This window comes from Epinephelus lanceolatus, chromosome 7 (genome assembly GCF_041903045.1).
Source record: "Epinephelus lanceolatus isolate andai-2023 chromosome 7, ASM4190304v1, whole genome shotgun sequence".
In the NCBI taxonomy this organism is placed as follows: Eukaryota; Metazoa; Chordata; class Actinopteri; order Perciformes; family Serranidae; genus Epinephelus; species Epinephelus lanceolatus.
In genome coordinates, this window is record NC_135740.1 from 9,266,445 (window position 1) to 9,279,393 (window position 12,949).

General features: G+C 40.2%; 2 protein-coding genes across 2 annotated transcripts in view; one reads left to right on the top strand and one right to left on the bottom strand.

Annotated features, from left to right (window-relative positions):
* Positions 1 to 688: 688 nt before the first annotated feature.
* On the bottom strand, positions 689 to 4,417 carry dcps (decapping enzyme, scavenger). The gene is made up of 6 exons (XM_033632746.2): positions 4,176 to 4,417; positions 2,987 to 3,137; positions 2,739 to 2,884; positions 2,505 to 2,618; positions 2,171 to 2,281; positions 689 to 1,921 (listed from the first exon to the last, which is right to left on the bottom strand). The coding sequence occupies exons 1-6, from the start codon at positions 4,377 to 4,379 to the stop codon at positions 1,655 to 1,657; spliced, it is 993 nt and encodes a 330-aa protein (XP_033488637.1). The 5' UTR covers positions 4,380 to 4,417; the 3' UTR covers positions 689 to 1,654.
* Positions 4,418 to 7,855: 3,438 nt separating this feature from the next.
* The window catches only part of ids (iduronate 2-sulfatase), a 32,894-nt gene continuing 27,800 nt past the window's right edge, over positions 7,856 to 12,949 (top strand). The window contains exons 1-4 of the mRNA XM_033632716.2: positions 7,856 to 8,080; positions 8,655 to 8,791; positions 11,418 to 11,595; positions 11,779 to 11,867. Coding sequence (XP_033488607.1) covers positions 8,005 to 8,080; positions 8,655 to 8,791; positions 11,418 to 11,595; positions 11,779 to 11,867 — 480 coding nt within the window. The 5' untranslated portion in view covers positions 7,856 to 8,004. The remainder of the gene's footprint in view (positions 8,081 to 8,654; positions 8,792 to 11,417; positions 11,596 to 11,778; positions 11,868 to 12,949) is intronic.

The window sequence follows — 12,949 nt, forward strand, 5'->3', positions numbered from 1 at the left end:
ATTCCCTGACAGCTTTGGGTCGTGTTAATTAGTTTACAGTTTTACGAGGAACACCCGAATGCACCTTAGTCACAAAGCAGAGCGCCGCCCAACTGACTTCTGATGAGATAAGAAAGTGATGCCAGCTGTGAGACACGTCCTTGTTAACAAAGACTTTCATCATGTTTCAGGTCTGAACATTTCTTTGCTTGTAAAGCTGAACAATCCATCTACTGTCACATCCTCTCTGATCAGATTGACTGGACTATACAGCCTGTCTGCTTCACTGAGCAGCATGTAGCTGTGAACCTCTGGCATTGTAGGTATCAATCTAACTAAACACGGTACTTCAGGTCCAACAGTATGTCAGCTGGCTGAGGTTAAATATAGTTTGGTGGAAAATGATATCCTTGTGTTTATATGAACTGCAGAAGTATGGCATTTAACACACCATATATTCTCTTTTTGTAAATAAAAGAGACAAAATCAGAAATCCCAGTTTGTTACCAGTATAAAAGCTGGAGTTTGTTATTCAGTGGGATGCTTTCAGTGGCAAAGCTGGATTCTTTTTGGAATCAATGCTGCCATCTAGTGTTGTGGCTGGGTTAATAATGTCAACATGATTTTGAAAATGAAACTTGCTATAATCTTGGTGGTTTGGCTTGCCTCTGTGTTTGTAGGGTGCCATACAAAAGAAATGTGCTACACCTTAAGTCATCTACCACTTTACTTCATCGGATTAAAAAAACATAAACAAAAAAAACCCCTCTGAAATGTTCCAAACAAGTGATGACATCAACAGACTGAGTAGAAAAAAAAAAAAAACTCTTTAATTCACTTATGTAGAAAACATCTGAAAAACATGAAAACAGAGCCTGACTCATGTCAACACCTTCATAAGGGATTAAAGTCAAACGTACAAATGATGTATCCAAATATGTATAAAATATTAAGAGGGTAGACAGCAGACGGACAGCACAGGAAAAACAAAGAGTCTAACAGAGTGGCAGGACGGTAAAAGGGAAACATGACAATATGTTGCCATGGTAATGCTTTATTGTTTACAAAAAATAGAATAAAATACACAAAATAAAATTGTTTGTCTGTTATTTTATGTTGTTTTTCTAGCAACATCCAGGAATTGCCTAGGTGGCCTGTGTTTTCTGTTCGTCTGAAGGAGCTATGTAATGTCTGCGTGTACATTCTGTGATGGAGGACAGCATCAAGTTAATATATTTTAACTTTGAAGGGCAATGCTGTCTGGCGTTACAGTTGCCCTTATTCCCTGCTGGCCTCACCTAATTTTACCGTCATGCTCTCATCCACTAAGGTGATATCTGGTTAACCATTTACCGTCTGCTGGATTCCATGTGAACGCAGCATTATCAATGTGTGAAATACTCCAATTATTTATGTTCTGGATTATACTACAAACCTGAGTTATGAATTGACACTGATAGAAAAATCTCTTTCAGAGAGATGATATTTGTAACAAACAACCAATCTGTACACACAGACACTGACAGTAGGGTAAGCTGACTGGCCAGCAGTGTTACTGTGGACAGAGGAAACAGCCATTTGTTAACCAATCAGATAAAAAAAACACAAAGGTTATTGGACCTGGTCTGACACTATCAAAAAAAACACTGGATGGGAATCTACATGAGACTGTACGTTACAGCCTCCCCGCCTCTTTGAACTTGCTCAGCAGTCCGTCATCTGCCCTCAGGGGGAAGTACAGGGTCCGGGTTTTGTAGAACTGGGCGTCAGACTGGAGGTTTTGGATAACGTCTGCGAGGAGGTGGGCCCTCTCCACGCCGCAGCCCGGCGCTTCATAGCCCAGCTTGGTGAAGTGGACATGGAGGTGGTAATACGACGGTTGGTAGTGCAGGTAGACTCTCAGCTTACTGGCTGGAAGGTTGTAGCGCTGCAGGATGGCCTCCTGAGGCACAGTGAAACAGGTATTGTCACTCTTTCTGTATATTCACCATCATGAAACATGCCCAAGGCTTTTGTCTCTAATTATTAACAGTTATATCTTGTCCTAACTCTCTGAAATGGAAAGTACAACTGGTTTAAGATAATGATTATAATATTCAAGGTCACATTAATGGCAGCTGCTGGAAGAAGAGGATGTTTTCTGCTCTTTCTTTCTCCAGGAAGTCACCCTGAGGTGACACTGTATCCTCACCTTTCCTTTGTGGAAGATGTTCTGCAGCAGTGGTAGATGCTTTGACGTCAGGTCTCTGAGACTCTTGATGTCTCTCTGATGTGCTATGGCAATCAGGTATAAATTATCAACCTGAAAGAAGACAAATATTGTAAAACTGCAAAGTTCAGGGGCCTAAAAATCTTTAAGTACTAACTAAAGTCATGGTCTCCTATATATTTGATGATCAGCAGGAAAACATTCAGTTGCTTGATTTCACAATTGAGTTTTGACATTTTAATTCTCATCCCAGGAGAAAAGGTTTTAATCCTGACAGTTTAGATGTATGCAATCACAATGCTAACATATGTGTCACCTGTTTCTGGTCCCATTTGAAATCTGGAAGAAGGACAAAGCCAACTACTGGGTCAGGATCTTCATAAACTATCCTGTCAGCCTCTGCCTTCTTCTCCAGGATGTTGTGTACCCACTAGGGGGTGAAAGGGATGTTAATCCACAGATACTGCTGTATATATTCACATGTATGCATCAAGATGCCAGCACAAGCATGTAACTAATGCAGCAGAGGGGGAGATTTCAGGACGCTGACCTGCACACTGAAACTCTGCTTCTGAATGTAGGGCAAAGTGATGGACTGGTAGTCCTTCCCCGTCTCCTCCACCAGGAAGCTCTCCTGACGCTGGTATTTCTTTACATGCTTCTCTGTGGCTGGACACACGACTGTGGTCTTAATCTCTGCAAAACAGAAGCACACAGTCTAACAAACGTTGATCTGGCTGGCCAAAGTGGCTGCTGGCCTCACAATATCTTCACACAGTTTATTTTTCCCGACCCTACCGTTGAGCTGAGGGGGGGCCTGTAGCCAATATGTGCTGTAGATGTCGTTCCTCATCTCCAGTTTCAGCTTGGAACCACTGAAGAGCTCAACCAGGGTGTCCTCTCTGATGGGAGTCTTCTCCAGGATCACCACAGCCTCCTGATCTGCAAGCTGGTGAGGACACATTCAACTGTGTGATTTCTGCACACATTTCAGAATTTATATTTGTACAGTGGGGTGGAAATGACAGTAACCCTAAGGGACAGGTGTTCTTTTTCATGAATAAAGACATAAAACACTAAGGGACTGTTGGCTATTTATGAGGGGGGAAAGGTGTAAAAAGAAGGAGGCATGTCAAATAATTTTTTAAGCACTGAGGAGGGACGTGTTTTTTTTATTTTGGCATAAGGGAGGTGTATACATATTTTAAATAGTTGTATTTCCTTTACTGCAAAAAGGCATGTTTTCTTTAAAAATCATCCAAATTACGCCATTTATCATAGCCAGAAACTGTAAAAACAGAAATCATCGTTGGATTTTCAAATTTGAGACGGTCCTTGGACACATCATGTGCAATGAGCACTGTCAGAAAATAAACAAACATTTCACCAAATCTGATGTTAGATAATGATGTTTCATCGACATCACATTCTTCTCATTTTAAATTTGGCCAGAAATGAACTGCTTGCACAAACTAACCAGTGTGCCCAACACGACTGAAAAAACAGTGTTTTCTTTTTTTTTTTCAACTTCAGGAACTTTTCACTTTCACTTTCACAGTCCCTAATATATCGTCATATACTAAATTAAATTCAAAATTAAGCTGGTTGATTGTCCAAAGTGTGATTATCATCTATCATCTCATTTTTATTATGTTCCTTTTGGTGTCAAATTTTGTTTTTGTTATTCTTATTTATGAAAAAGTTGTGTTCATGATTTTCTTATTGCTGACTGGTGCACAAAAGTTAACGATAATTAAAAAAAAAATCACCCATAAACACAGGTTATTGCCTGTGCATGTCGTCCTCATAGTGATAATGCAAACTTATTTTGAAATATGGAACCGGAAGTCATGGTTCCATTATTCCTGCACAAAACTACCCACACCACTCAGACTGAATACAACAATAGCATTTCCCTCTAACTTAACGTTACCAATAATAACTCTCAGCTGAGTTCCAACAGTCAGAGTTAGCTAAGGTAGCTGACCTTTCCGTGGATGAAGATGTTTTTCTCCCGGGCAGAATCACTCAAGACGCTGGTTGTTGTAAACTCAGACAGAATCTTTTCAGACTCATGTTCCTTAACATCTCCTGCTCCATTTTCACTATCAGTTTTGACCCTCTTGACTCTCTGAGACAATTCATCAGATCCAGCACCATCAGCTTCACGTTTACTCCCGGCATCCGCCATGTTTCGTGCTGCAGCTTGTGGTCAAAGATCGTCTATTTGTGAAACGACTCACTCAACTACACTCAGCTAACGTGGAGCTGGAGCCTCCTGCATGTGCTCTCTTTTCTCCCAATTTTCCCCACTGTGAAATATTTTTAAATGTTTCTCAATAACGTTATATTCTTTAATATAGAGACACAGGCGTCTGTGGTAATTTACCAATACCATAATCTTTCAACAGCGATTCTGAGAGTTCATTATTGTTCACCGGAAGTTGCATCCAATTATTTTTACCGTAGCGTCCCCAGGAATAAGGTAGATATAATAATTTATTTATTTATTTACTTGATCAAATTATTATTTAAATATTTATTAAGCATTTTATTATATAATTGTGCATTTATTTGAGCATTGAGTTATATAATTGGTTATGTACAGTCAAGCCCGAAATTATTCATACCCCTGGCAAATTTTGACTTAAAGTCACTTTTTTTCAACCAGCAAGTTTTTTCTCGATTGGAAATGACACAGGCGTCTCCCAGAAGATAATAAGACGATGTACAAGAGGCATCATTGTGGAAAAAAATATTTCTCAGCTTTTATTTACATTTGAACAAAAAGTGGCATGTCCAAAATTATTCATACCCTTTGCAAACTGTCACAGTCTATGGGAAAATCCAAAGTTCTATACTATTCCAAATAGTCCAAGCTGTTCTAAAGCATCCTAATTACCCTGATTGATTGGGAACAGCTGTTTTAATCAACTCAACAGGTGAAAAACAGCAGCTCTCTGCAGTTGGTTTGTGGACAGTCATGGCTAAGACAAAGGAGCTCACTGAGGACCTGCGGCTGCTCACAAGTCAGGAAAGGGCTACAGGGCCATATCTAAATGTTTTCAAGTACCAGTGGCTACAGTGCAAAGTATTATTAAAAAATATAAGACGTTCCGCACTGTAGAAAATCTCAGAGGACGTGGTCGGAAGCCAAAAGTGACACTTGTGCTGGCCAGGAGGATAGTGAGAGAGGTGAAAAAGAATCCAAGGATCACCACCAAGGCCATCCTGGTGAATCTGGGCTCTGCTGGTGGCAACATCTTAAGGCAGACAGTCCAACGGACACTGCACACTGCTGGGTTCCATGGACGCAGACCAAGGAGGACGCCACTTCTCCAGATAAGGCACACAAAAGCCCGCTTGGCCTTTGCAAATGCTCATCTGGACAAAGAAGAAGACTTCTGGTCTTCTGTTTTATGGTCAGATGAAACAAAAATTGAATTGTTTGGCCACAATGATGTATCCTTCATTTGGCGTAAAAAAGGAGAAGTCTTCAACCCTAAGAACACCATCCCCACTGTCAAACATGGTGGTGGGAACCTAATGCTTTGGGGGTGTTTTTCAGCCAATGGACCAGGGAACCTAATCACAGTAAACAGCACCATGAAAAAAGAGCAATACATCAAGATTCTCAACAACAACATCAGGCAGTCTGCAGAGAAACTTGGCCTTGGGCACCAGTGGACATTTCAGCACGACAACGACCCAAAACACACAGCAAAAGTGGTGAAGAAATGGTTAGCAGACAAAAACATTAACGTTTTGCAGTGGGCCAGCTAGAGTCCTGACTTGAATCCAATTGAGAATCTGTGGAGGGAGCTAAAGATCAGGGTGATGGCAAGGAGACCCTCCAACCTGAAAGAGTTGGAGCTCATCGCTAAAGATGAATGGGCAAAAATACCAGTGGAGACATGCCAAAAGCTGGTCAGCAATTATAGGAAGCGTTTGATTGCTGTAATAGCCAATAAAGGCTTTTCTATTGATTATTGAGAAGGGTATGAATAATTTTGGACATGCCACTTTTTGTTCAAATGTAAATAAAATCTGAGAAATATTTTTTTCCACAATGATGCCTCTTGTACATCGCCTTATTGTCTTCTGAGAGACGCCTGTGTCATTTCCAATCAAGAAAAAACTTGCTGGTTGAATAAAAGTAACTTTAAGTCAAAATTTGCAAGGTGTATGAATAATTTCGGACTTGACTGTATCTTACTATATAATGACGAAAACTCTGTGTCTCTGTTCCACGTTTTTCTCCTCACTGACTTGGTCAATGCATGTGAAATTTGGCACAGTGGTAGAGGGTCATGGAGGATGCGAATGAAGCAATATTAGATCAATTAGCCAAAGGGGGGCGCTATAGCAAGCGATTGAAATTGCAAACTTTGAATGGGCATATCTCATGCCCCGTATGTCGTAGAGACATGAAACTTTGCACAGAGATGCCTCTCCTCATGAGGAACAAATTTGCCCCAAGAACCCATAACTTCTGGTTTATAGATTTTCCGCCATTTTAAATTATTTGAAAAACACTTCAAATCGATCTCTTCCTAGGAAGTTTGACCGATCTGCATGAAACTCGGTGAACATAATCTAGGGACCAATATCTAAAGTTCCATCTTGGCAAAAGTTGGAAAACTTACTAAACCTGAGCTTCTATAAGGCAATGAATATTGCGGAGGGCGTGGCTCATCACATAAAGGTGTATAACATCTCAAGGGTTTCACCGATCACCACGCAACTTTGAAGGCATATGACCACACATAAAAATGGCTAAAATGCGACCGATCGCTGTGGCTCCACCTGTGGCCGAATGTTGATTTTTTTTTTATAATTTTTGGTATGACTAAGTCATGGTATGGTATGCTGTACATAATCACGGAAACTGTCAGTGTGTCATTCTGTCAGTCAGTCATTCTGTCTGTCCCACGTTTTTCTACTCACTGACGTGGTCAATCTATGTGAAACTGCACATAGGCATTGAGGATTGGCATAGGTAGAAGGTGACAAAGCTACCAGTGGGTATGGACTAGTTCATATATATTTAGTTACGACTTTACCTTCATAACGCTATTGATAAATGAAAGCATATATAAATAGATAAATAGATTATAGATAGATAAATAAATGTGTAAATATATAAATACGTAAATTTTTTAATATACAAATGTATAAATAATCATAGAAATAATAATAAATAAATAAATACATAAATAAATACACAAATTTAACATTTCTAGATGTAAGGTCTAATTTGATTTGTGGTTTATTTATGGTAAAAATTAAGAATTGAATTACATATTGTTTCTATTAATTTGCTCAAGGATTTTATTATATATCTTTTATTTATGCATTTATCAAAGCATAATTAGATGAGTATGTATTTATTAATTTATTTGAGGATTTGATTATATAACTATGTAAGTATAAGCCCTCAAAACCCTCCATAAATTCAACTAGGATTCATCTTGTTTAAATTGGTGCAGAGTGAGACCTCTCTTCATCTGCATTTCTCAGCTATGGTAGCGTGAAGTTAACAAAAAACAAAAACATACGAGCGGTAAAATGATTGACACGTCATTTAACTAATCTGATTAGTGTTTCGGGGCGAGCTGGCTGCTGAGTGCACCAATAAGAACATTTCAATCGGGCAACGCGATAATCAGGAAGTTATTTAAAGACGACGACACGCTCGTTTGTTTAGATATCCGCTTGCTGGAGGACGGCTGAAACCACAGAGGAGATGCGTGATTAACTTTGAAGTAAACTTTATCTGAGGGACACTTGTCGTTATTTTCCCCTGCCTAACCAAGATGTTCATGTGTGTCCGAGTATGGCTTCTCCTCCTGGGTCTTCACGCACTGGCTCCTGCTGCTGGGGCAAGGAGAGGTAGAGTTTGTACCGAGCAAATGCTGAATGGAAGCGAGCAAACCTCTTGAAAATGTCATCATATTTGAAAGTTTCATGAGCTTTATGATAAAGACACAGGTTGGCTTTTGGCTCGTAGACTATTTAAGTGGTTTCCTCTTATCTGAGGAGTAAATCTCAGTAACTAGCTCACATTAGCGATTAATGAGTGCCTGTTATAGTTACTTAGTGGCTGCAGTACGAGTGAGCTGACATTGTTTAATTTAATTCACGCATAGAATGGTGCCTTGTAAGATTTACTTGTATTTAAACTTCCTAAGTTTGATATTGTTTGAAGTGAAACCTGCTGGGTTCTGTTCAGCTATTGTCTGTGCAACATGTTTTCCAGTGTCACGAAGGACTTTCATTGAATCACATTGTCCTTTTTATTATATTTACTTGTTAGTCAGCACCTACTTTTTAATTTACTATCATTTTACCCCTACTTGATAGGAAGCTTTCCTCAGCAGAAATCTGTACACTACGACTGAACTCGTCACTTCATATGCTCATTTTTAAGAAACATAAATAAACTGTGGTGTATTTTTGCTTTCAGGGAGGAGAAATGTCCTTTTCATCATGGCAGATGATCTGCGGACGTCATTAGGCTGTTATGGGGACTCTGTGGTAAAATCGCCAAACATTGATCAACTGGCATCCAAAAGCCAAGTTTTTCTTAATACATATGCACAGGTCAGTTGGTGGTGTGTATGTTTATTGTATGAAATATAATCTTCAAGTCCCCCTCCAGTGTACTTTGGCATGTTTATATTTCATACACTGAACAAAAATATAAACGCAACACTTTTGTTTTTGCTCCCATTTTTCATGAGCTGAACTCAAAGATCTAAAACATTTTCTATACACACAAAAGACCATTTCCCTCAAATATTGTTCACAAATCTGTCTAAATCTGTGTTAATGAGCACTAGGGATGGGTCACGATTTTCGAATTTCGAATAGTCGTTTTATTTTTGAAAAATCGATTTTTTTAATGCGACTATTACTATTCGCCGTCTTATTTCCCCCCCTTTATTTGACATTATTCGAAAAATTGACCTCCACATCCAGCATGTTCACCTCCAACATCGTCTGAGACCAGCCACCCCGACAGCTGCTGCAACAATCGGCTTGCATAACCAAAGAATTTCTGCACAAACTGTCAGAAACCGTCTCAGGGAAGCTCATCTGCATGCTCGTCGTCCTCATCGGGGTCTCGACCTGACTGCAGTTCGTTGTCGTAACCGACTTGAGTGGGCAAATGCTCACATTCGATGGCGTCTGGCACGTTGGAGAGGTGTTCTCTTCACGGATGAATCCCGGTTTTCACTGCTCAGGGCAGATGGCAGACAGCGTGTGGCGTCGTGTGGGTGAGCGGTTTGCTGATGTCAACGTTGTGGATCGAGTGGCCCATGGTGGCGGTGGGGTTATGGTATGGGCAGGCGTATGTTATGGACAGCGAACACAGGTGCATTTTATTGATGGCATTTTGAATGCACAGAGATACCGTGATGAGATCCTGAGGCCCATTGTTGTGCCATTCATCCACGACCATCACCTCATATTGCAGCATGATAATGCACGGGCCCATGTTGCAAGGATCTGTACACAATTCCTGGAAGCTGAAAACATCCAGTTCTTGCATGGCCAGCATACTCACCGGACATGTCACCCATTGAGCATGTTTGGGATGCTCTGGATCGGCGTATACGACAGCGTGTTCCAGTTCCTGCCAATATCCAGCTACTTCGCACAGCCATTGAAGAGGAGTGGACCAACATTCCACAGGCCACAATCAACAACCCGATCAACTCTATGCGAAGGAGGTGTGTTGCATTGCGTGAGGCAAATGGTGGTCACACCAGATACTGACTGGTTTTCTGACCCCCCCCCCCAGACCCCCCCAATAAAGCAAAACTGCACATTTCAGAGTGGCCTTTTATTGTGGCCAGCCTAAGGCACACCTGTGCAATATTCATGCTGTCTAATCAGCATCTTGATATGCCACACCTGTGAGGTAGGATGGATTATCTCGACAAAGGAGAAGTGCTCACTAACACAAATTTAGACAGATTTGTGAACAATATTTGTGAGAAATGGTCTTTTGTGTGTGTATAGAAAATGTTTTAGATCTTTGAGTTCAGCTCATGAAAAATGGGAGCAAAAACAAGAGTGTTGAGTTTGTTTTTGTTCAGTGTAGTTTTCTTAGGCATGTCCTGACAACATTGATCGGCCACACAGTTCACCAAATATTTTTTGACAACTAATTTTGTGCTCAAAGTAAAAAAAAAAAGAAAAAAAGGATATTGTTACTAAATCTGTAAGATGGCGTATGACTATAGTAATCTGCAAGTCATATGTCATTCTCCAAGCTTGTACAGGTGTATTGTCATAAATACCATAAACATCATAGTAAGCTGGCTAATCAACTTGTATTTTACCATAATTGTACCACCATAGCCTTATTTATACCTCTTTGTGTAGTGGCCCTCCACCTTAGTTTTATGTGTTGTTTAATTTCATAATGGTATCTGTAGCCTATGTGTAGTGAACGACTGCAGTCAACACAGAAAATTACACTAAATTCCACTGGCAAAAATAGCACAACACATATTTCTGTGGTGTCTCTCATTTGCACTCTTCTTTATAGTCTCTTGGCCACAGTGCACTGCAGGATGGATAGACATTTTACTGAGGTCTGTCTAAAATGCAGTTTCGGACATTGTACACCAGCATTGGCCACCAACAGGTTTGGACACTGGGAAGTGCACAACTTTCAGTCAAAAAGATGTAACATCCTGTTAGAGAAATAAAGAGTCACAGTGCTGTCTGGGGCAGTGTTGGTGCTGAGCTGAGGTGAGAGCAGCTGATGCTAGTAGATGGTGCCCCTCCGAAATGCCCCATAACAGCATTTCAGAGAGCAGACCATGGCAACATATCTGTCTTTCCTTTGCTGGACTGTGTCCAGCGTGCAGCTGTGAGGCTCCCCGGTGCAGCACCAGCCAAACTGTCTCTCCTCACTACACAGCTGAAAGCTGCGGCAGGAGGAGACTGTAAAGAAGAGCGCGAGTGAAAGAGAGAAAGTTGGTTTGTTGTGTCAGTTGTTGTCTCTGGTAAACAGTAAATTCATCAAAGTAAGTGCCATATTGCTGTTTTCCAAACTGGAGCTGCAATCTTGTTTCAGTCGTTTACCACTAACACGTCCGACTGTCAGACACATCCCCATTCTCTGTTAAGAAAGATTGTTAACTAACCGTTAAACAGGAAGTAAAACTGACTGGAGGAGGGCTGCTTAAAATTTGTGTTTTTCCTTGCTCAGCAAGCTGTGTGTGCTCCCAGCCGAACATCCATGTTAACTAGTCGGAGACCAGACACGACCAGGCTCTATGACTTCAATTCCTATTGGAGAACGCATTCTGGAAACTACACGACCCTGCCACAGCACTTTAAATCTAATGGATACTTTACCATGTCTGTGGGCAAAGTATTTCATCCGGGTAAGATTAATAGTACACATTTTTAATAAAAATCTTAAAGTTAATGATGAGCCTTAGCTGCATTTTATGAGAAGAATCCAATCTGCATGAATCACTTGTTTACTTTCAAAACGTCTTGGGATTTTTTTCTTTATCCAGTTGTATAGCAGTTACAATGGTTGTGTTGTTTTTTTCTTTCTTTAGGTATTGCCTCTAATCACAGTGATGACTACCCTTACAGCTGGTCCATCCCTGCCTACCACCCAGCTTCATTTAGATTTGAAAAACAAAAGGTCTGAATTGGGAAAAGTATCTCTCACACACATACAATGTTAACAGTTGTTGCTCGGAGTAATGACAGATGACTCCTCACCCCTCTGCCATACAAAATGGGGACCACTGAATGAAATGGTATAATTTGCCATAGAAATAGATAAAAACTGGTAGATATTCTAGTAGAAAAATTTCAAAAGGGTGCACATCCTGTAGTAGAGGCCCAGGTTCTAGCTAAGGTATAAACATGGAAAAAAAGGAAAAAGCCGCACACTGGATGAAGCTCCCAAGTGAGTTTTAGTAAAAATAAAAAAAATGAGGATTTACCACATGACAAGGTAACGTTTCAAGCTTTACATATTCTTGTATCAACACGTGCAAAAAATTTCGAATAATCTGTCTGTTTATTAAGGTCTGACTTAAGGTGTGTCTCAAATCACATACTTCCGTTAGTACACTTCTATGTAGTATACTATGTGCACCATGTACTCATTGGCGTAGTGCGCGATTTTCGACGGGGTAGTGTTGTCTCAAACCACGGCCGTTGTGCAGTTACCGGAAATGACGACCGCAAATTAGCTAGTTAGCAAACTAGCATTATCGTTCGCTGTACCAAATCATTATTTTATTTTGCCAAATATGATCAAGCACAGGGCATCTGAAAATCAGCTTAAAGATCTTTTTAATGTTCACACTAAAACACAGGTACAACCTTCAGGTTAAGTCATTATTTTCCTGTTGAGAACACATGGCCCTGGACATTGTTGAAGTGCTTTGGGTGTTCATGTTACACCCTACTACTGTGCTCAAGTTACAAATGATATCAGCCTTACTCCTGTTAGCTGCAGAGCTTCAGAAGCAAAGAAGCCCACTCTTACTGGTCTTGCTTCATAAGAGACTTTGCAGGCGTTCTTTATTTCTCCTAAATTCTCAGAAAAAAAAATCTTTATATATATATAAATATTTATATTTTATTTTGATATTTTATTTAACACAGTAACATATTGATTAACAAAGAAAATAAATCCGAATTGAATTGCCAATTAACCTCACCTGCATATTTTTGGATTGTGGGAGGACACCGGAGCACCCGGGGCAAACC